Source organism: Phalacrocorax aristotelis, chromosome 8, assembly GCF_949628215.1.
Source record: "Phalacrocorax aristotelis chromosome 8, bGulAri2.1, whole genome shotgun sequence".
Lineage (NCBI taxonomy): Eukaryota > Metazoa > Chordata > Aves > Suliformes > Phalacrocoracidae > Phalacrocorax > Phalacrocorax aristotelis.
Window position 1 is genome coordinate 32,644,526 of NC_134283.1, and position 21,664 is coordinate 32,666,189.

The window sequence follows — 21,664 nt, forward strand, 5'->3', positions numbered from 1 at the left end:
CGGGGCACTGCCAGGATACAGAGCTACCTCCCATCCACCACTGCAGGGACACAGGGCACTGCCACGGCAGGGACAGAGCAGCACTGCCCTCCCTGCACTGCTGACACAGCAGCACTGCCAGCCTTGCACTGCGTGATACAAAGGTACCACCCATCCAGCACTGCAGGGATGCAGGAGCCCTGTGCATCATCCATCCTGCACTGCATGCAGGGCACTGCCATCCATCTGCACCCCTTGCAGAAAGAGGGGCACTACCCACCACTGTACTAGAGGGACACAGACCCACTGCCCACCCTGCACTGCAGTGCAGACATACCCCACAGGACAGGCCACGTGTCTTCCTGAGGAGCAGCACTGCACAATCCCAGCACACTGCAATGGTAGGCACAGCATCTCCCCTCTGCTGCACAGTCACTAGGCAACCCCACACCCTGTGCCAGCAAATACTGTTCCCTTTGCTCACTGCAGACACACTGTTCCTTTTCATTCCCTCCCACTCCAGACTGGGACACTGCACGCACACACTGGGTGTCCATCCTGCCCCAAAGGGACAGCCCCACACTACCCACCCAGTGCCAATGTCCACTCCACCCACTGCAGAGGCAGTGACAGAAGTACTGCCCCCCTGCATTGCAGAGACACTGCACACACTGCACTGCAGGCACCCAGCCACTGGAAACCTCCCAGTATGCACATGCTGCAGAGGCAGTGACAGGTACACCACCAGCCCCATAGAGACTGCCTCTTTCTGCGCCAAGCCACATGCCTTGTCACCAAGCCTCTGCCTAGTGCTGTGCCTGGCCAGCAGCTTTCCTGTGCCCCGCTTTCTGTTCTGAGAACACACCTTCCTCCAGGGTCCAGGCACACCCATGCAGCTTCTGCTGAGCCATGAACATGAAGGGATGCAGAGCAGCTCACCAGCACCCAGAAAGCCCAGTGGTTGGATGCCCTAAAATCAACAGCCACAAGCAGCTGCCATGGCCCCACAGCAGGAACCCTCTCTCGCCACTCCCATTGCTCACTCTCTCCACACTCTGCACCCAGCCTGTAGGATGGCTAAGCACTCCTCCACCATCTCCTCTCTGTGATGCCACACAGCAAGTGCCTAATTCCTGGTTACTCCATCATTGTACAGATCCTCAACAAGTGAAGCATCCTGGACTATCCACCTTGATACTTCCCGCAAGCCAGCAGCTCTCCTTCCCTCCACCCCTCCACTTCCCCATAAACAAGTGCCTCATCGGTGGCACAGAAGAGAAGGGCTCTCCCTCCATGGGTGAAAATACATCTCTTTCTGGAGATGAAACTATAGTCCTGAAGCCTGGCTTGACTCTGCTCCCTTGTCCTGCAAGCATCCTTCATGCAAAGAAGAGGTATTTCCACCTTGCTGAGGGCACGTATAACAGTCCAGACTGGCACTGTGTTCAGATACCTCTGAGATGTATGTCCCCAGGAGGAAGGGAAGAGGCAGACAAGCCTTCTTCCATCCCTGCACAGGGCTGAGGATGGAGGAGGTAAGAAGCTGAGCAGAAGCACAACACATCTCTGCATCAATACAGACAAAGCCCAGCAATGCATGTACATGCACACACACGTGTCTGCACTGAGTGCACATATCCATGTGCACCATGAGCATTTGGGTATATGTGCACCTGCTCAGAGCATGACTGTAGGAAAAAGTGTACATGTGCACACATGTGCACTAGCAGGGTGTGCAGGCATGCATGCACTGCGAGGAGCACACCTGTGCCTGCACCAGGAGAGCCTGTGCACGAGACACGAGTTTGCATTCCTGCACCGAGCGCACGTGTGTGTGCACCAAGCAACGCGTGTGCCTGCGCCGGGGGAGCATATTGCGCATGCCCCTGTCGCCACCGGGTGTGCATTTGTGTGATGTCACCCCGTGCAGGGGTACTTGCACCGTGTGTGTGTGCACGCCCCAACTGGGTCATGCATATGCCTGCCTGCAGCATGTGCGTGTACTCGCACCGGACCCCCCCGCCATCCACCTGCCTTCACAGCATGTCCAAACCCACACTGAGCTCCATCACCCCATTGCCCTGTGCTGCCTTTAGAAATGGCTGTGTGGCGAGGATGAGAAGGGAAAGCCCTGACCACTGGGAGGATGTCCTGGCCAGGAAAGGCACCCACACCTGCCACTGAACTGTTTGCACAAGCCTGTTTGCACTAGGCTGGGCCATGACTGCCAATGACGTAGCGCCGTCCTGACTAAGCCTTGAGTGAGGTGGAAGATCGCAGGTAAAGGTAAAAGTCCCACTGTGGGGCGATGCCTCACGTGGCCCTGACTGGGCTGCGAGGGAGGGCCCCAGGAGCTGGAAATGCCAGGAGCCTTGTGCCAGCCTGGAGGAGGAAGGGAGTCACCCAAGGGTGCCCAGAACCCATGCCTTCTGCTCCAAAAAAGGGGCTGGAGCCTAAACCCAAGCCCCGTTCCCACAGGTGAAGGAAACCTCCAAAGCAGGGAGGCTGGAGGAAGAGAGGGGCTGGGAACCTGAGTGGGATCATTGTCCCACAAGGGACTGCCGGTGGGCGTGAGGGGTCCTGGATTCACTGGGGTAAGGAATCCTGCTTGGCGCCTAGGGGTGCGAATGACACAGCACAGACGTGAGAGCCCAGAGCTGGGCGTGAGGAGGAGAAGGAGGCGGAAGCCTCCACCACTGGGGAAAAGCACGTCTGTGCAGGAGACAGAGGCTTCCCAGGGGCCAGTCCAAGGCATCAGGCTATTTTCCCATGGGATCTAAGGACCATCCCACACTTTCTTCTCCAGTGCCAGGCACCTTTTTCCGACCTGCTGGCAGAGTACAGAGCACTTAAAAATAAAAACCCCTCCCAAAACAACTATTCCTATAGACACACAATTCTCCCTACGGGGAGAGTGTGAGAGAGACTGAACCACATGAGAGAGGCGTTAGTCACGCTGCTTAATGCATGACTGGGAAGATCTCGGAGGACAGTGGCATGCAAAATCCTACAGAATTCAGCCATCCACCCCCAAAAAAAACAAGCCCTAATGAGAGAGATATTACAAAGCACCAAGAATTTAAGCAACTGCTTGAACAAGCCTGTGCACCCTGTGATTCCCACAGCCCCTTGGCCCTGTTCCACAAAAAGCAGCACCGCTCCGGGAACGGGCACCAAAGTCCACCCTCTTATTGCTCCCAACGGCTGATGGCATGGCTCAAAGCCATGCTTGGAAGTCTATCCAAACCCTGCACACAAGTACTAATCCCCCCCACCCCCCTCAACTCTGCTCTGATGCTCAGAGCTGGAGCAACACTGGAGGAAGCAGCAAATGCTAATCACAGCTCCACCAGCTCTAGTCTGCTCAAGGGGCTGAGATCAAGGACCATATTGTCCAAAAAACGGCCACCAATGTTCAGTCTTGATTCTACGATCTGGATGGGCTGAATCCTGACTATTTTGTGGCAAGTCCCACGGTCTCCTTCAGCTCCAGCTGCCACTGCGGCTGCTCAGCATTTATGCAGGCTGGGCCGAAGCACCCCAAGCTGGAGCACCCTGCAACGAGGAACCGCACTCGCTTGTGAACAGCTTTACCCCAAAATTATGTCTTAGGAGCTGCAATGTGATGAAAAGAGGGTGAAACCCAGGGCCCTCCCTGCTCCTGCCTCCTCCTCTACAACCTTTCGAACTCCAGCAGCCAGCAAGGCAGAGACCTGTCAGAGCCTCCCCAGGGCGGCAGCCTCCATCCCCCCACCTCGGGGGTCCCCCACAGACCCTCCGGTCTCCTGCGAGCTCCTGCCCCCCCCCCCCGCCACCATCCTGCTCGCCACCCCCGGCCTGGAGGGGAGTCCTGGGGGAAAGTAAAACTGTCGCGGGCCTGAAGCGCCCCGGCAGGGCCGCAGGGAGCCGGCAACAGCGAGAGCGGCCCTTCCCCAGGACCGCAGCCCGGAGGGGCTGGGGGGGGCCTTGAGGAGGGAGGATAGAGGAGTCCCTACCTCGCAGGGTGCCGGGGGGAGCCGCAGCTCCCGGCTCCCATCCGCCCTCGCCAGCTGGGAGAAGAGGATGGAGGCCGGGCCCCGCTCCCCGGGCGCCGCGGCCGAGGCTACCCGGACCCCGTTGGGGCTGCCCGGGCTGAGGCTCCCGCAGCCGGCAGCGCCCCAGCAGCGCCGGCCCCGGACAGGGAGCGCCCCGTTCCGCCGCTCCCCGGCGAGCCCCGGGCTTGAACGGGGCGCCTCCCGCCAGCCCCGCACACACACACTGCACACGCACACATACACGCAGACACCCGCGGAAAACACACGGGAACCGCTCTCCCGGCACCGGCTTCACACTTAGCCTCGCGTACCAGCAGAGAAACAGGGATTTTCTAAGGCGCAGGCACGCACGCCGCTCTGACACACTCTCACTCGCGCACACACCCCTCTGTAACACACACCAACGCACACTCCACTCCCCGCACGCACACGCAGCCCGCTCTTGACATGCATACCACTCCTGTAACCCGCACCCCAATGGCACACGCACACACACGCAGAGGCACCCTGCCACGGACCCAGGCGGGCACACCGGCCAACCGCCTTCACCCCGCTCCGCCCGCACACACGCACACAGACACGCACACGCACAGCCCCGCTCCCAGACGGCTCCCAGCTCACCCCCAACTTCTCTCGCTCCCACGCACCCGCGCACCCCGAGCTGCGCTCACACCCCGGGGTGGATGGGGGACATACACCCAGAGCCACCCCCCACAGGAAAAAAATAAACCCACGCGCTCACCCCGACACAGCCGCACACCCACAGCCACCCCAAGCCGCCCAAACTGCCCGGCCCGGGCTCGGCCCCGCTCCGCGCCGCACAACAAGTGGCAGCGCCGGGCGGGACCGGTAACCGAGAGCCGCCCGCCGCCGCTGCCCACGGAGCCCCGCGCCCCGCTGCCGCCGCCCGCGCACCCCGGCGCGGAGAGGCGCGAAGGGGCGCAGGATGTTCGCCAGAGCCGCTCCCGCTGCCGCCCGGCCCCGCGCTCCCGCACAGCGGCAGGCTCCCGCCCCGGGCGCCCCGCACCGCCCCGCACCGTTCCGCAGCTCGCCGCGGCCGCGGGCGGGGGCTCCCGGCCCTGGCGCAGCTCTTACTTGGGTGCGGACGGCGCTGCGTTCCGCGCTGGCCCCCTGCGCGCTGATCCAGCGGCGTCTGCATCGCCTTCTCCCCGCCGGGACCGGGCTCCCCCCACCCCCCCGACTCCTCTCGATTGTTATCCACGGATGAAAACCAAATTTAAAAAAAAAAAAAAAAAGAAAAAAAGAAAGGGGGGGCAAAAAAAAATCTCCCGCGGGAACCGCCCCCCTCCCCCGGGCCGGGGCTGCGGCTCCTCCGGCTGAGCGGCGGCGGCAGGGCTGGCGGCAGCCCCGGTGGGCAGCTCCGTCCGTGCCCGCCTCCGTCCCTCGGTGTGTGTGAGGATGTGCAAGGGAAGCGCAGCGCAGGCACGGCCCCTTCGCCCCCCTCCCCCCGCCCGCTGCCTCCGCCTCCCGCTGCCACCACGGGGAGGTGGAGCTCCGGCTCCTTATCAGATCCCGAGCCCAGCCGGGCCGGGACGAGCGGGTATCGGCTGCTGGACAGAGCCGCCTGCCCGTTGCACCTTCCGGCTCCGGGCTGCAGGCACCGCGCCAAGCCCCGTGGCAGTGGAGGGGGGGGGGGTCTCTGCAGCCTCCCGGGACGCCCTTACCCCGGGGACCCCTCCACTCCTCGCCCGCACACGTCTGGGACGGGTCTCCCGTTTCGCTCCCCTCCCGGTGCTCTTATTTATTTATTCACTTACTTATTTTTCCAGCCGGTGCTTCATACCCCTGCAGCCTCGCTGCACTGGGAAAGGGCGCCCGGCTGGCAGTGGACCCTGCTGTGCTAAGGGGAGAACCCCTCCGTGGCAGGGAGCCCACTGGGGTGCTGTGCCCATCCCTGGACAGATCTCCCCAGCCAAGAAGGGTTCCTGGCAGGCTGCAAGCAGTGGCTCCTGCAGCCCTGCCCAGGTGAGGGAGTGGGGCCTGGAAAAGCAACTGTCCCCTCCCATCATACCTCGGTGAATCATGCTTTTATTGCAGGGTGTCAGGACTTGGGAGCAGAGAGCACCTGCGAGCTCCCAAAAGCACCTACAAGCTCCTGGCTGCCCTTGCAATGCCTTTGCAAGCTGTGCAACCTCACCTGGGTCCTCGCTTGCTGGCCCCCATGGGACCTCAGATGGGCGAGTGCAAGTCCCAGGGAGCCTGGGGACAACATGCCCCAGGGGTGCCTCTTCCCTCGATGCCTCCGCTGGCCTCCACGTTACTGCAAGGAGACCCAGTGCTCCCTGCCAGCAGGCTGCACCTGCAGCCTGGCCCTGCCAAAGGCCTCAGCTCTCACATGGAGATGCTGGGGTGGTTATAGGCACCCTGCAAGGACTGGGCACCCCACGGGGCTGCAGGGCCCCTCACCAAGCAGCACCCGCCTTCTTGGCCAGCTGCAGCGCAGATTTCTCTCCAGGATGCTGGAAAGTCCTTTCTGTTTCGCCGCAGCGTGAGGATGGGAGCATTGCTTCCCGCTGAGCTACGCCAACCTGTTGCGCAGCTCCCTTCACTGCACACATGCTCAGCTCGGCTGCGATGACTGCACCATCTAGAGGCTGCGCTGGCCTGCTTGGAGGAGCCCTGGCTTTGCCAAGCTCAGCCCAGATCGTTTTGCTTTTCCCCTGCAAGAGGAAGATCAGCCCCTGGTAGGGCTTCTTCCTACTGGGCAGGAGAAAGAGGCTGGAGAGTCATCCCCTATGGTTGGAAAACCCTGCTCTCCTTCGAGACTTCCCTGTAGCAAGGCCATCTCTGCTCCTGCAGAGATGTCGGCTTCTCTGCGTCTGTGTGTTGGGGTTTTTTTTTTCTGGGTGTCAATTCTCATGAAGCCCATTTAGCAGAAGATGAGAAGTGAGAACCCAGAGAAGGTCAAAGCCCACCATGGAATGGCAGGGGAAGGAGCTGTGGGGTTTGTCAGGGTTTACCCTACTGATACAGCATGACCTGAGGATCTGGACAGAGAGAGGGAATTAAACTCTCTGGAGACAATGTGAGATTTAATTTATCAGTCACTGGCAGCCCTCCTTGGATGGCTGGAGAGCTGTAGCAAAGGGAAGAACTGAGGAAGTGACCCTGTGGATCCAAGGCTGTCTGTGGAGCAGTGAAGGCAAACTTAAGAGATTGCTGGTGACCAAAGGTTTCCATTTCACAAGAGGCACAGGTAGTTGATAGACAGGCTGCACAAGGAGCAGCCAGGGAAGCTGTGCATGCACACAGTTTACTCGATGCCACCTATTTGTGGGGGGCCACTGCCTGCTGTATGCAGCCTCTGCTCAGGCACATTTCTGAGAGGCAGATCCAGGGTCTAAGAGCATGGGGGGAAAAAGTGTCCCAGCCTCAGGAGCCATCTCTCTGCAGCCCAGAGAAGCTGCCTGGCAAAGTCCTCTGCAGTGCCAGTAGCACCTGATGGCCAGGGGAGCCAGCGACGCTTCATCCAGGCCACCAGAGGCCTGGCATCCCAGGGGTGGTTTGTCTGCCTCTACCTTCCTCCTCTGCCTACTGCCTTTGAAAGTGGCCAGGCTCCTCCCAGAGTGCCCTCGACAGCAAGGAAAGCCTGATGCCATCATTGCCATTCCCTGTCCACCCTTTGCTTGGGCATTATAGTATGAGTCACTGTTCCTTACCTTGTCTTCACCACTTCCTAGAAAGCAGGGCCAGTCTAAGCAATGGGAAACCGTCTGCAGTTTTGGCCACAGTTACTTCATAAGACTCTCCAGATCCTTCCCACCCACCTGTCCCAGTGCTGACAGTGCCACCGACCCTGGAGATGCTGCTGGAGGTGCTGGCTCGCCTCGAGCAGTGGGTATCCCGTGCCGGGATGCTCTGGCATCATGCAGAGACAGCTGCTTCGTGATGCCAGTGGGGCCTTGTCAGAAGAACAAAGCCTGCGAGGGAAGAGCATCCAGCTAAATCTCTGGGAAAGTGAGAAGAAAGGGAAACACGGAGAGCAAATGAACCTTACAAGAGAATAAATACCCCCTCCCCAACACACATACGCAGCAACCTGGCTGCCGTCTGCTGCAAGGAGTTCAAAGGCTCTTCTGTTCTCTCTCTCATCAGCTCTGGGCTCCACAGGAGAAGCAGCAGCACGGATTTGGGCAGCAAATGCTAATAACACAGATGTTCTGACAATTTGCTTGTTTCTACAATTAAAAACAAAAAGATCCTCAAAACCCAAATGCAAGGAAATGAGCACATTAAAGAACTGCTCCTCCGCATGACTACCGCATAATGAAGGGCTGCAGATTTGCAGGGGAAGGGGCTGGGCAGTTTCAGCCCGATCCGGATCTGGAGCGTAAGTGGGATGCTGTGGGAGAGGCACATCCCTCGGACCATGCCACACTGGTAAGCGCAGCTGGGAGATGTGCTGGCCGCGGGATGCAGACAGCTGAACCCCGCGCCGGGATCAGTGGAGGGGCTGAACGGCTTGGATGGTCACTGCCTGTCTTGCCTGTGGGACACTTGCAGCCAAATTATTGGGAGATTGTTTTTATTACTGTCTTAACTCTTTTTTTTTAACCTTGTTTTTCTCTCGGCTGCACTTTCACTCACTCATTAATTTTGGTATTTTTCTCACGGTATATAACCCCTGTCATGGCTGCCATGGCAACAGGAGGGAATGTGCTCAGTGCTAAAATATCCTCTCAAAAATAACAAAAATAAGACAACAGAGGCAGCTTCTGTGGGCTGCTGCAAATGCAGATCTGGCCTGGCTTTGTGGTGACGGAGAATGAAAGATTCTGCAAGCCGGGGAAGCCCCTGAGCTCTGGTCTTCCCACGGTGCTCAGCCCACCTCGCATCTCAGGGCTGCACGGGCTTCACCATTTCCAGGCTGGAAGCTCCTCCTGGGATGGACCCTTGAGGCTGAATGTCACAGACCTCCATGTCCAGCCTTGAAATCTCATCTCCTTCCTCAGGGACCACAGTCTCCAAAATATTACTGCAAATGAGGAGGAAACATGGGTATAAGCTAGGAGAAGGGGTGAGGGTATTGCTCAGGGGGTTTTGCTAGTCTCTGGTGGGTTTTCGGTCCACATGTGGATCCCTGGGTCGAGGAACAAATGGTGATGTTAGGTACCCAGAATCAGGAGCTGCAGCCAGTGTGGTGGCATGGATGGCACGGCTTGTCACACAAACCTGTTGTCTTTTTCTGACAGGATTACTGGTCATGTTGAGAAAGGCAATTGTGTTGATATAGTACACTCGGATCTCTCCGAGGCATTTGACTTACTTCCACCTGACATTTTGATTAAAACTTGCATTATAAGGAATTAACAGGGCACATATTAGATGGATTAAAAATGCTTCCCTGGCAAATCTCAGAGGTAGTTGCTAATGGGTTGATATCAGTAAGTAGTGCTATTTCTACCTACCTCCCCCCAGAGACCTGTTCTTCGTCCACTACTATTAAACATATTTATCAATGATGTAGATGAAGATATGAAATCTTTCCTGGTAAAGCTTGAAAATGACACCAAGAGTGATGAGATAGAAATGAACAAGGATGGTTTCATGCTGAATCACCTGGTTAAATGGTCAGGGTGCATTTGAATACAGATAAACACAGGAATATATCTGGAAATGGAGCTTGCATGTTAGGCCTGCAGGCTAGATCTTGGAAAGCAATGACTCTAGGCATGCCTATAAAGGGTGGAGGTGAGAACACTGGCTTTTAACCAACAACCAAGGGACCTCATCTGAAGCCCTCCCAGGAGTATATGCCTCATCCAGCGATGACAACTTGTCTGTGGAAGAGGAATTAGGGATCAGCATGAACGGGTACCCCAAAATTAACTTGGTGCACTCTGCTGTGGGCTCCTGAAATGGGAGGGCTAGTAAGTAGCTCACTGCTGAAGCACTGTGTCTGGCACCCACACTCGGAGAAGGCAGGGAAATACCAGGAGAGCTTGAAGGAGCACCACAGACCTGACCACAGGCTGGAAAGCCAGGCCTAATGATGTGATGCTTGTTAAAAAGGTATGTTGTCAGGTGATGGGAGGACCTGGTCTGTGTCCTCCCACATGGAAAAGACAGTGGGGAACCGTTAAATCCCACAGAAAGGTGTAATAGGAGCAGGGCTTGAGCTGAAGAGAGGCAGATTCAGCCTTGAATTGAAAGCCAGTGTCCTAGTGGTGAAAGCATTTGAAGGTTGGAAGAGCTTTTCCCAGGGAGATGTTGGGCTCACAACATTGCTCAAGCATTTGTAAAGAGATTAGATTTTTTTTAAAAAAAAGAAACCATTTAATCCAATTTCTGGGAGCAACTCTGAGGCTGACGTGTGAATGGGCTGGGATGAGTGACCGCCCCTGGCCTCACAGGAGCCCAATCGTCCACCTCATCCCTTCCCTTCACAGGCTGTTGGGAACAGATTGTCTGCAATGCCCTGCAATTATCCAAGCAATGATTAATCAATCTCTTACTTCAGGGTTCAGGTGGACTTCTGCAGAGAACAGGAAGGTTTCTCCAATCTCCACCCATCCTCTGTGGCACTAGAGATTTCTCCAAGTAGAAGGAGCAAAGCACCAAAAATTAAACCCTTTTGGCGAATTGAGATTTGGTGCTCAAAGGAAGAGCTGATCTTGGGATTCAGACTTAAGAGGAGCTTCCCAGAGACTATCAGACTATTGGAAGCCCGTGGGGATGCTTAGCTTCCCCAGGCTGTGAGCCACCCCCAAGGGGCAGCTCCTGCTGTTCCCAGCACCTATGTCAGGGGCTTGGGCTGTGGTGGCCTCCCTCCCATCCCCTGCCTCTAACACTCTGTTTATTGCCCTACAGACTCAAATTCTTGCTTGTGGGGCTTAGCACAGGGGCTCCTGGGTAGGAAGCAGTGAGCTGTGCTATGCATGAGGTATTCTTTGTCCCCCTTTGCTGCCTTTCCACCCCTACACCAATGGATCTGGCAGGTTGCAGGTCTAGGAGTGGGAGCTGCTGAGGTCTGGCAGAGGTGGCCCAAAGGGAGAAGAGGCTGAAGACGAGCAGGAAGAGGGAAGCTGTCTGGAAGTACAACTTAGCAAGGAATCAGCTGAATCTACCACATCCCTGCTGCTTTCGAAGCTGGCCTCACCACCCATGGGGAATCTGCTATTCATACCTCATCTGCAAGGAGAACTACACCCATTTCCTGATTTTGTTAGGGTCCAACAGTCTCCTGCTTGTAAGTCCACCTCCAGTCAGCCTCCAGCTGCTGCTGGGAGATGGCCCAGCCCTGGAGACAGTCTCTCCAAGCAGGGACCGGTGAAAGGAGGTTTTCACATCCTCAGAACAGGAGTTGTCAGCTGTTGGGGCAGCTGTGACCTCTACCCACCAAATTCTGCCTTTTTGGCTGCAGTGTAAGGGAGGCAGGAGGAAACCTGGGGAGAGGAGACCAGATCAGACCTGCCCAGCGTGACTTACACGGGGGACGGAAGACACAACAGCAGGAAACTTGGTTCACGCTCTGACTTGCCCACAGAGACTGGGCTGGGCAAGAGAGGAGCTGCTCTGCATACAGAGAAAGGGAGAGGCTGGGCTCCCCTCATGCCTGCTCCTGCAAAGGCAGACACATCCCGGGGAGCCCAGGCCAGCTGTGCTGTCAAGCATGCTTTTGTAGGGCTCAGGGTTGCATCAGGGGCAGGCATCATGGCAGGGAGGGTGCTAGGTACCAACCATGGGGCAGGGACAATGGCAGGGGCAGACAGCCTATGTGCATGGACACCACAAGATGGAGATCTCGGGGGCAGCATGGACTTGGCAGGAGATGGCACTTGGCAGGAGATGGCAGGGACAGACTGAGAGGCAGGGGCCTGAGGCAAGGTTAGTGGATGGAGACAGCAAAGGAAAAGGGAGGTAGACAGGGACCCCGAGGTGCCATGAGCATCAGCAGGGCAGAAACAAGATCACTGTGGACATGGGAGGCAGGAACAGGCAGCCCTGGCACTAGGACCTCATGGATGGAGGAGAACAGGACAGCACAGGCTGGGGATGGAGAAGCACTGAGGCCATGCGGACAGTGTCTGGTGGGAGGTCAGTGTGCTGCCTGCTGGGGCTGGCATATCGCCTCCCTTCACCACCAAGCAGGAGCACAGGCAGAGGCTTGGGGCCAGCAAGGGGCTGGGGTGGGAGGTGATGGCAGTGGTGGACCTGCATGGCCTTTGTAGTCACTAGGATGGAGGTTGGAGAGTTGTGTTTGCTTTGATGGGATCATGCTGTCCTTTTATCTCTGCTCTTTGTTTGCTCTGCAATATTGCAGAGCCAACACTCTTCCAGGGCAAAATCCAGAGACACTTGAGTGATGCTCCAAGGGGAATGCAGTGATAAACAAGTGACAACAAGCTGTGCTCTGTTGAAAAAGTCTAACCAAGATTCTCTCACAAGAGATGTAGTTCACAGCAGTGGGAACCCTGCATAGCAGAGTTGGCCACAGTGGGCCTGATTCAGCCCCATGCAGAAATGGCATATCCCCAGGGAGAGAACAAGCCTGAACTAGGAGGTCTGCAGGTCTGGATTGTGAGATCCTTGTGTTGGGTTCTTCACATGGGGATGGGGCACATGGGAATGGTGGCTGTGCCAGGGTGCCTGTGCTGGTGTGGGGATCAGCTGGATGCAGTGAGTGGCATACTGGGGATGTGGTGCGCTCTGCTCTGAACTGGGGTCCACCATTTTACACTCCCCATTTGTGCCCGAGTCCCAGGATGATGGACACATCACCGATAAAGAGTGCACATCCTGCTTCCCCTTGCCCCTGAGAATTACTGCCCCAGGCTGGGATCCAGTGTGAAACTTCACCCCTCTTGCCCCTTGGCAAAGTACTTCTATTCCCCAAAGCTCAGGAGACTCCCTGGCCTGTGCAGCAACATGTCAGCCAGTTTGCTTGCTGCCACACAGATAAGCGTGCTCTCCCCACAAGCAGGAAGGCCAAGAAGGCAGAGGAGGGGTGGCAGGACTGTGTGGGCAGGGTGGCAAGACAGTTTTCGGACAGGTTCATGAGGAGCTGTTAGCAAGATGTGTCCAGGGAGACTAGATTTTGCCCATCCTGGTAAACAAATAACATCGATTGCTCCAAAGCAATAACTGACTCAGTCATCCGTTTCTCTTGCTAACAGACACAACCTGCAGGGCCCTGAACTTTTGTATATTTATTTTAGGACAAAATCATTAAAGGAAAATATCAAACAACAAATAATCTACATGCACACTGGCTTCCCAGGCATTCTCTGCTCCCCGGGGCATGCTGGTGGGTACAGCCTGTGCTGGTGAGTCCCAGATCACATAAGTATTTCTGCCTATCCCCAAGCCCACAGCAAGACTGTCTCTAGTCCCTCCATATGCAGCATTCATCCAGCATCTCAAAGCAGAACAACCTAGTGTGGGTAGTTCCCTCCAGGAGGTGAGGCTTTCTTCAGACTTGTTTGCTGCACTGGCCCTTGCCTTTATTTTTCCCCTCCAGATAGGCCCTGTGGGTCCTGGGCACTAGAGGATTTGTGCAGCACATTGTTGCACAGGGTGCCATTTGAACATCTATAGCATCTCCACATACTCCTCTAAAGTGTTCCTTTGTTCATTGTCTTTCATGCCACACAATTGCCAGCGTGCAGCCAGTTACAAATGAATTAGTCAAGCCCTGTGTTGGTGGGCTTTGACTGAGGGGGAAAGTTTCAGCCTGGAGGATGGCTCCTTTGGCTTCAAGCCTGCTGAAGTCACCAAAGTGCCCAGCTTGGGGTAGCTGCAGGACGACTGACCTGGTCCAATGCTCACCAGTAACACATGCACACCAGTAACCCAGTCACTGTCCCACCAGGAGCTCCAGTTTCAGCAGTGATAGCTCATGCTTGCAAACAGCCTTATTTCATCTCCAGTGAAAACTCTTCAAAGCCACATAAGCACTTTGATTTGGGCAAGGTTTTCATTCCTGCGAAGATAAGAAAAGCTCCCTTGGCATGGTGCAAGGGCCCCTGAGAGGCACTGCAACCCACGTGTATATGAGCCTGACAAGCAAGGGGTGAGAGAACAAGGCAGGCAAACAAGTCCACAGCCACTGCCTGCAGCATGCATCACTGGTGGCCTGGCACAGGACAGGAGCTGGCCCTGCACTGCTGGAATTGGACCCTGCCCTCTGCCAGGGCCAGTGATGGTGTGGGGTGACCCAGAGGTAGGCCATCTCAGCCTCTGGGAAATGGGGTGGCCACCTCCAGGCACTCGGGACAGGGTTTGTGATGGGTGATGGGGAGGTGTCTCCTTGTCAAGGTCTGGGAAGGAGGCACGTAGCACACCTGGTGTGGCCTTTTGTAGGGGCGATGGTACAGCGGCCCAGGTGCTGTGCCCAGCTTTAAGCTCCACAGCCCAGGGGCTTGTTCTGGAAATGGGTGGAGTGTGTCCGGGTTTGAGAGCTGTGAAATGAGAAAGTACAAGAGGGAGAGATTGATGGGATGGGCTGAAAGCGGGGTGTGAAAAGCCTCATGGGGACTGAAGAGGATAGGGACCAGGCTCTTGGGGCAGTTTGTCTGTCTTTAGGGAATGATGGGAACAGTCACAACCACGGGGGTTACCTTCTTCCTATTACCCTCCCTGTGGCCAGAGCCTTGCCCCAGCCCTCCAGCCTCATCCTGACCCGGAGTAATCAAGGCTTTAATCACGAGAGCCTTTGAGCTGCAGGATCTAGGGGCCAAGAAGAAAAAGATATTTTGGTGTCTGGGTCTTCTCTGTAGCAAGAAGTAAAACTAATATACTCAGACAACTTGATGGGGAGGTTTGGATAACAGGATCCCATCCGTCCAGCTGAGGTCCCTGGCAAGACAACCATGACCCAGACACCAGGCAGCAAGGAAAGCATTTTAGAAATCATGACATCCCAAGCCTGAGCATGGAGATGGCTCTGTTGGAGGGATGTCACAGGGTGATGCAGCTTTTGGCAAGAGCTGTAGGAAAGTGAATTCAGTGCTGCATGGCAAGAAACCGTGGTCTCTCCCACCCAGCAAATTCAATGGCTCTGTGTATGAGACGTGAAAGCAACGCAAGTGGAGCCAAGCATGGTAAGTACCACTGGGGTTAGGGCTGTGCATGCCAGATACACTTTATCAAGCAAAGGGGTAGATGAGCAGAGAAAGGAAAAACACTGGAGAACGTTGGCCTGGTTCACAGATGTTTTTAGTGAACCTGATGGCATTACATTTTGCTCACAAAATTAAATCTCTTGGCCTGATTACAGCAGTGTCACTTGGACCTGGAGTGGGATGAAGAGCTGTACGCAAAAGGCGTTGTGAAGTGGTGCAAGGAGCTGGTCAGCCCCTCATGAGTGGTGAGGAAGTTGAAGGGGGCAGCATGCCGGTGACACCAGGGTGCTCCATGATGGGAAACAGCAGCACAGGGAGGGTGGATGCAAGACACAGCCGAAGCACAGGCTGCTGAAATGCAAGTGAGAAGAGGACCCTGTGCTCCTGCCCTGCTCCCCTACTCCATGCAGGGGCTGCTGCTCTGTGGGTTCAAAGCCCATCAGGCTGAAGTGGGGCTCATCCCAAGTGAAAGCTCAGCTATCAGCCCTTGTACAAAACCCACTCCACTTCAGTGTGGCCCCACAGACGGTTGTGATAGTGCAACTAAGGAAGGTGAGGAGATAAGGGGAGGACAGGGCAATTGTAACACCATCACTCTGCCACACCAGCCCCGCATAGACACCAGCACCAGACCGCCTGGTGATGCATGTGGTCTGCCTTGGGAATACCTGGGAATACTAGTGCCACACTGAGCACCAAGAGGCTCCTGAGCTGCCTGCAGTGGTAGTTTTAGCTGGGCTGAAGGGGCAGTTCCCAGGCTGGGCAATGTGTTCCTCTTCTTTGCCCTTCTTTTGCTCTTTGTGACTCCACACCTGCAGTATTATTGTCCAGTGAGACACCAGACAGGCCTAGCTCAAAGGGGATGCAGTTAAATTGGGGACCCCACTGAGTCTGAAGATTACATTGGTACAGCAAGAGAGGGCAAGGTTAGGCAAGAGTGAACTGGAGAGATGCTGGGAGCGATGGAAGGAGCACAGAAGAGCCTGGGAGACCTGTCCTACTTTTTCAACAGTTAAAAGCGGTGGGGGGAGGGGGGGTCCCTTCTGATTTGTTGTCCTCAAGCCCCTTGGCATATGCTGTGGGAAGCTGCAGTGGGGATTTCCAGACCAGTGTCCCTCCAGACCCGCCTGCAGTCTCTGTGGTGCCCCATGCAAATGCTCTAGAGAAAGGTACATGAACGCCCTGGGGCACAAGGCAGGCAGAGGAGGCCCTTGAGGAAGGTGCTTGCTCTTCTTTCTGCCAAGAAAAGCCCAGGGCAGAAACATTCTTCTGTGCTGGTTGCCTGCCTGTACCCCCACCTCATAACAAAGGGGGGGCTCAGCAGGGCTGGTTGGGGACACACTGAGCTCCAAAGGACTGGAGCACACAGAGGTACTCTCTGAGCGTCAGGACCTCTACTGATGGGTCCTGAGGCCTGAGGTTCCTTGCAGGGGGCTTTGTCACAAAAGGCATTGCAGAAAAGTCTTTCTCAGCTGTTTTTTTGGGTGAGATTTCTTCAATCTGAGTCAGGTATTTAAAACCCCATGGACCTTTCCATGTCCCTCCACCTAGCTGGAAAAGTGGGAAGGGAGGAAGTGATAAAACGTATCCCATAATATATATATTTTTTGCAATCCCATTGTTAGCACTGAAAAAATATGACCCAAAACAGCATCAATGGAAGGCAGCACACCCAATTCTAGCTCGTGAAACCAGCCTACTCAGAGACACCCTGGCTGGCTGCAGGGGGCTGATGGCTATTTGGTCATTTGGGTGTTTACTTTATGTTTGTTATATTTCAGCCTAGTTTTCTAGGGCAATGAGGCAACTCATTTGATGAATTTGATTAATTGAATGAGAGAAATCAGATTTTGGCTGATTCCACCAATGGGGGTGACCTCTGCAGGATTTACCTTCCTTGAGGCATCCCCAGAATTGGTGGCTGGATATGGGGAGGTGCAAAAGGTGCCCTGAAGGAGGAAAAGATACAACATGAGTGAATGGCAACCTCCTGATGGCTGCCAGCATCTTCCCAGCACTGTAGTACCCCTGAGCCACAGTGCCGGCAGCAGGGGCCAGTTCTCAGTCAGGAGCCAGATACTGATGTCCAGACATGCAGAAACACCAGGATGGAGCTGCTCAGTGCTCCCACATCCTCTTCCTTGTCTGTGCATGAACAGTAGGTTCCCTTCCATGCTTGAATGTGCTCTTTCCAGCAAGCACTCCCTTGTTTGTGCAGAGCATCTGCACTGGGTGCAGCATCTTGGGGAATTGAAGAGGGAGGTGACACTTCGGAGTGCAGGGGAAAAGCCACATGCCCTGGGCTACACTGGGTCTGACCTGCTGCTGTTAGAGTGGGTGCCAGCAGCTTGGCAGGTTCTAAATTCCTCTGTCTGATAAGGGTCCTGCTCCCTCCGAGGTCCTGGGGTCTGCTCACAGCTTTGGTGGCAGCTCTGCCTGCTGCCAGCCCCTCCATCCTGGCCCCAAACTGTGCCTTCTGTTGCCCAGACTCAACCTGTGTGTCCATGAGGGGATCAGACCTATGAATAACCTGGCCTAGAAAAGAGGAGCTGCTCGGGTGATGTGCACTTATTTGAAGTGGCTGGATATGGCAGCTCAGGAACCCCTGCTCTACGAGATTTCCAATTACGTTTCTGCATAATTGTTCCAACCATTTCCTCATGCTGAAGCAAAGCTTATTGGTTTGTAATCCCTAGCACACCCCGGGGCCTTCTTTAAAATGTAGGCCCAGCATTTACTGCCCCCGGTCCAATAGTTGAAGGATGTGAATTTGTGTGTAATTGCTAAGAGCTTAGTCACTTGGTTTTTAGCTCTTTGAGGACTCCAGATGTGTCATCCGGGCTTGGGAATTTGCTACCTTTTGTGTGTTCCAGCATCACAGCTTTGAATCCTCCATCTCTGCCTTTTGCTTCCCTGCCTGAAAATTAATCTGGGAACACCGCTTCCTGCTTCTGCACAAGGATTTCATTTTGGAATGCCCCCCTGTTTGGCTGGGTGTTCCTACAACTCTGCCACACTGTGGTCCCCAGCAGGCTCCCCTGTGCATGCGTTGCATTGGCTGTGTGCGCTCTCAGCCATCTCTGCCTCCCAGTTTCCATCCCACATTTTACCCGCCGCTGCATTTTCACTTTCTTTCTGTTAGCTCTCTGGAGGTTAATATCTATTTTCTCAACATTTGGCTCAAACAATCCCATGCATCTGCCACTAAAAGCAATATGAACTGTTTCTCTTCCTAGTTGTCCTCACAGCACTGCTGAGCAGGCCAGAGCCCCAGTCCCATCACATTGCACACTGCCACATTTGCGTCTCTGCCTTTCCTGCAGTTCTGCAGGGCCAGGCTTGAGCCTCCTTCATCTCTATCCACCACTCCTAGGCGATGTGTCACAGTGAGAACTGCCCTTCCTTCAATCCCAGGCATGGGCAGCTTTAATCACATGCCTCCATGTCTCCAGGATTGCTTTGTGCAAGTCACAGCATCCCTGAGAGGCAGGATCAGAGGCAAAGTCACAAGCAGGGACTGAGGTTAAACCCGGCTCTGGCTTGTGACAGACCTACAGGGAAGGACAGCATAAATTGGAACCTCCATGGGAAGGGAAAGGGCATGCCACCGTCCTCAGGAAGAGGGCTTGGGCTCATGCTGATGCTAGGGCAAGGGTAAGCTTTGACAATGTATAAATGGCGTGCCCTGTGTAGCTCTCCAGCTGAGGTGGCGTGGCAAGGCTTCGGAAGTGGGTGCACAGGGGCACACAGGCAGGGAAGGTGGTATCACCTGGTATGGACAGTACTGGAGCAGCAAGCTGAGACCCTGGCAGGAAGAGCTCTTGCAATTGCTGTTTCCTCCCACCTCCACCAGAAGCGTCTTCTTATTTTACAGGCACTGCCAGAACCTGCCTGCCTTCTGCCCCACATGCCCCTCTGAAGAGACGATGCCATGTGCCCAGAGGACTGCTCCCAGAAGAATTTTGTGATCTTTCCCCATGACTTTCCAATTTCCATAAGCCTTTGTGGAGGGATGGGGAGTGCTGAGCTTCAGGATAGTGTGCCAGCAGGCAGGAACCTGTGCAGGGTGGAGGGCTCCCAGGAAGGGAGGCTGGCTGTGTTCAGCACAGACAGATTGCTTGCAGAACATCAGCATCTTGAGCCAGAGGAGACTGACATTGCAGATCATCAGTGTCTTCCCATGATTTCTGCTGATAAGCACCTGAGGGCCTGGCCCCACCTGCACAGGTCAGCGATGATCTGTTGAACCCACGAGCTTCCCGTACCCTCCCAGACTGTCAGAAGTTAGGAAAGCATCCCTGGCAGCCCTCTGTGCCCTGTGGGGTCACACCTGGGGAGATAAAATATTGATGGAATAATAGAAAACTGGGAATATGTCTCCACAAAAGTCCCAGAGAAGCTTAGGAATGCGGTGCCAAGAAGCCACCTGTGAAGCCCTGAGCGCTTGGGACCATTGGAAGCATGGACAAGTGGCTTCTTCCACAAGTGCCAGATACTGGTGCTGCTGTCCACATTGGGATGAAGAAAGGCTATCTTGTATTAGATCTGCTGTGGCTCCTGAGAAAACAGAAAGGAGCAATTTTGGGATCCAAGCAGCAGCATATCTGATGGAGCAGCAGCACCAAGGGGAGATGTGTGCTGCCAGCAGCAGCTTCCCCCTGCTCCAGAGATGCTTTTCCCTGCTTGATCTGGGGATCCAAGGCCCCTCTGGCCTCCTCTGAACAGCATCCTGCTGTCCAGCTGCCTCTCCACTGCAAACCCAGCCCTGCACCGTGCTGATCTGTCAGGTAGGAGGAGGCATCAGGCCAGGGCATCTTCCCAGGGCTGCCAGGTTTGGCACTCCCATGGCCTCTGCCCCAGCCACCTCCATCTCTTTGCAGCTGTGAGCTGAATGGCACTGCTAATGGATGCTTGGATGGGCTGAGCTGTCTAACCAGGCTGGAGCTCCCAGTGCTCTTCACAGACAAAGCCTCTTGAGTGGCTCCAAAGTTGCTGATTTCCCCAGAGGAGCCCTGAACACCCCGGCCAGGACACAGCCTTCCTTTGGTTGTGCACGTAGCATCTCCAGGCAGGGATCTCTTCTAAAAGACAAGGCCACCGCAGGGTCTCTGCAGAGGTCCCAGGGCAGAACACACACAGCTGTGCCATGATGATGCCTGGGCAGAAAAGAATAGCAGCAGCAGGCCTGCGCACAGTGATGCAGTAATATCCAAATCTGCTTACTGTCTGCCACTGTGATTGAAGGAGTTTCTGTAATAATGTATTAGCTAAAGCTTCCAGATTATCCCAAAAACATCAGCTTTAACAAAAGGGTAATGCCTCTTTAATCCCTGCATGATCCTGGTTCCCAGTCTCTGCAGGACATTAATTCATGGCTAATACACATACTCCAGGCAGGCTGCTAATGGGGGCTGCATCCAAGGCCGGGGCCAGCCAGCTGCCTGCTGCTTCTGCCTCACCAGGCCACCACTTTGTTCCTTCTAGTCCATGAGAGCAGCTGAAATGTCCACCTTGGCCCCAGTTTCTGAGCAGGTCTCCTGGCTTTGACCAGCTGCAGAAGGTCTCAGGGTGATAGAGGATGCTCCCTTCTTCCCTGCACCGTGAGACAGGCAGGCTCTCAATGCTGGTGTTGGACATTTGTTCCTCACCCCTACGTCCCTGGAGGAGGACAAGCCGGTGTAATCAGCTGCACTGGTTTTGTTGCACTTAGCCAACAGCTTCTTCGATGCTTGCTCACTGGAAATGCCATAGCCAGGGCTGACAGGGGCCGCTGGGTGAGCACAGAAAGGTGCATCCCTTGCAAGCACCAAGACCTCAGAGGAGGCTTCACCCTGGCCTCACCCTTGGTGCCAGAGAAGCTGTTGTCTGTCTGCTCCTGGTAGCTGGCTTTTGGAAAAGCACAGTGCAGGCTGTTGGTGGACAACAGCCTCCTGAGGGCCCAGCAAAGGCAGGGCTGCAGGTCCAAAGCCCAGTGTGTGTGGAGACTAGCCAGGAAACAAGACAAGACAGGAGCTGGATGGACAAACCTAACAGTAGGTGGGGACCACATGATGCCTGTCCCCTTCAGCAGGACCTCAAGGGCCAATCTGCCCCACTGACAAGGTTGAAAAACACCATGGAAATTGCTGTTGTCATCCTGGAGTGCTGCAGCCAGAGCTGCTGAGCCCAGGCCTGCAGCTGAGCCTCCACCCTGTTACCAGCCCAGCTACATACAGGATGAAGCTGGTTCAAGGAGAGGTCCCTTGTGAAACTGCTTCTCAGCCTTCTCCTTCTGCAATCCATTCTTTTCCTCCTCCAGGCTCAACTCCATGAGCAGAAAAAAGGGCTATAACTGAAACTGGTGATGGTTATGGTCCAGAGAAGATATTTTGCCCTGCAAAACTATAATCACCTGGTGGCAACATCTGGCTGATTCCAGTCAACCCTTCAGAAAGCTTTTTTTCTCCATGGCACAGAAAGCAATCCCCCTTCATCCTGATCTGCTAGGGCTGTGCATATGGTGCCAGCTCTCTTGAAAACGTTTGATGGTGGGAAGGCAAGAGAGGGACTATGGTATTTTGTAGGTAT

General features: G+C 55.2%; 1 protein-coding gene and 1 long non-coding RNA gene across 3 annotated transcripts in view; one reads left to right on the forward strand and one right to left on the reverse strand.

The window, feature by feature from the left end:
* The window catches only part of PCDH1 (protocadherin 1), a 52,314-nt gene extending 47,059 nt beyond the window's left edge, over window positions 1-5,255 (reverse strand). Inside the window, exon 1 of one of the 2 annotated variants that reach the window (XM_075102267.1) lies at window positions 5,109-5,255. In XM_075102267.1, the coding sequence (XP_074958368.1) occupies window positions 5,109-5,172 (64 nt within the window). In that variant the 5' untranslated portion in view covers window positions 5,173-5,255. The remainder of the gene's footprint in view (window positions 1-5,108) is intronic. The other variant, XM_075102268.1, reaches the window with a different exon arrangement.
* Window positions 5,256-14,126: 8,871 nt separating this feature from the next.
* LOC142060779 (uncharacterized) lies at window positions 14,127-15,298 on the forward strand. Its single transcript, XR_012661917.1, has 3 exons — window positions 14,127-14,196; window positions 15,020-15,076; window positions 15,253-15,298. It is a non-coding gene; the product is annotated as an uncharacterized LOC142060779 (long non-coding RNA).
* The last annotated feature ends 6,366 nt before the right edge of the window (window positions 15,299-21,664 follow it).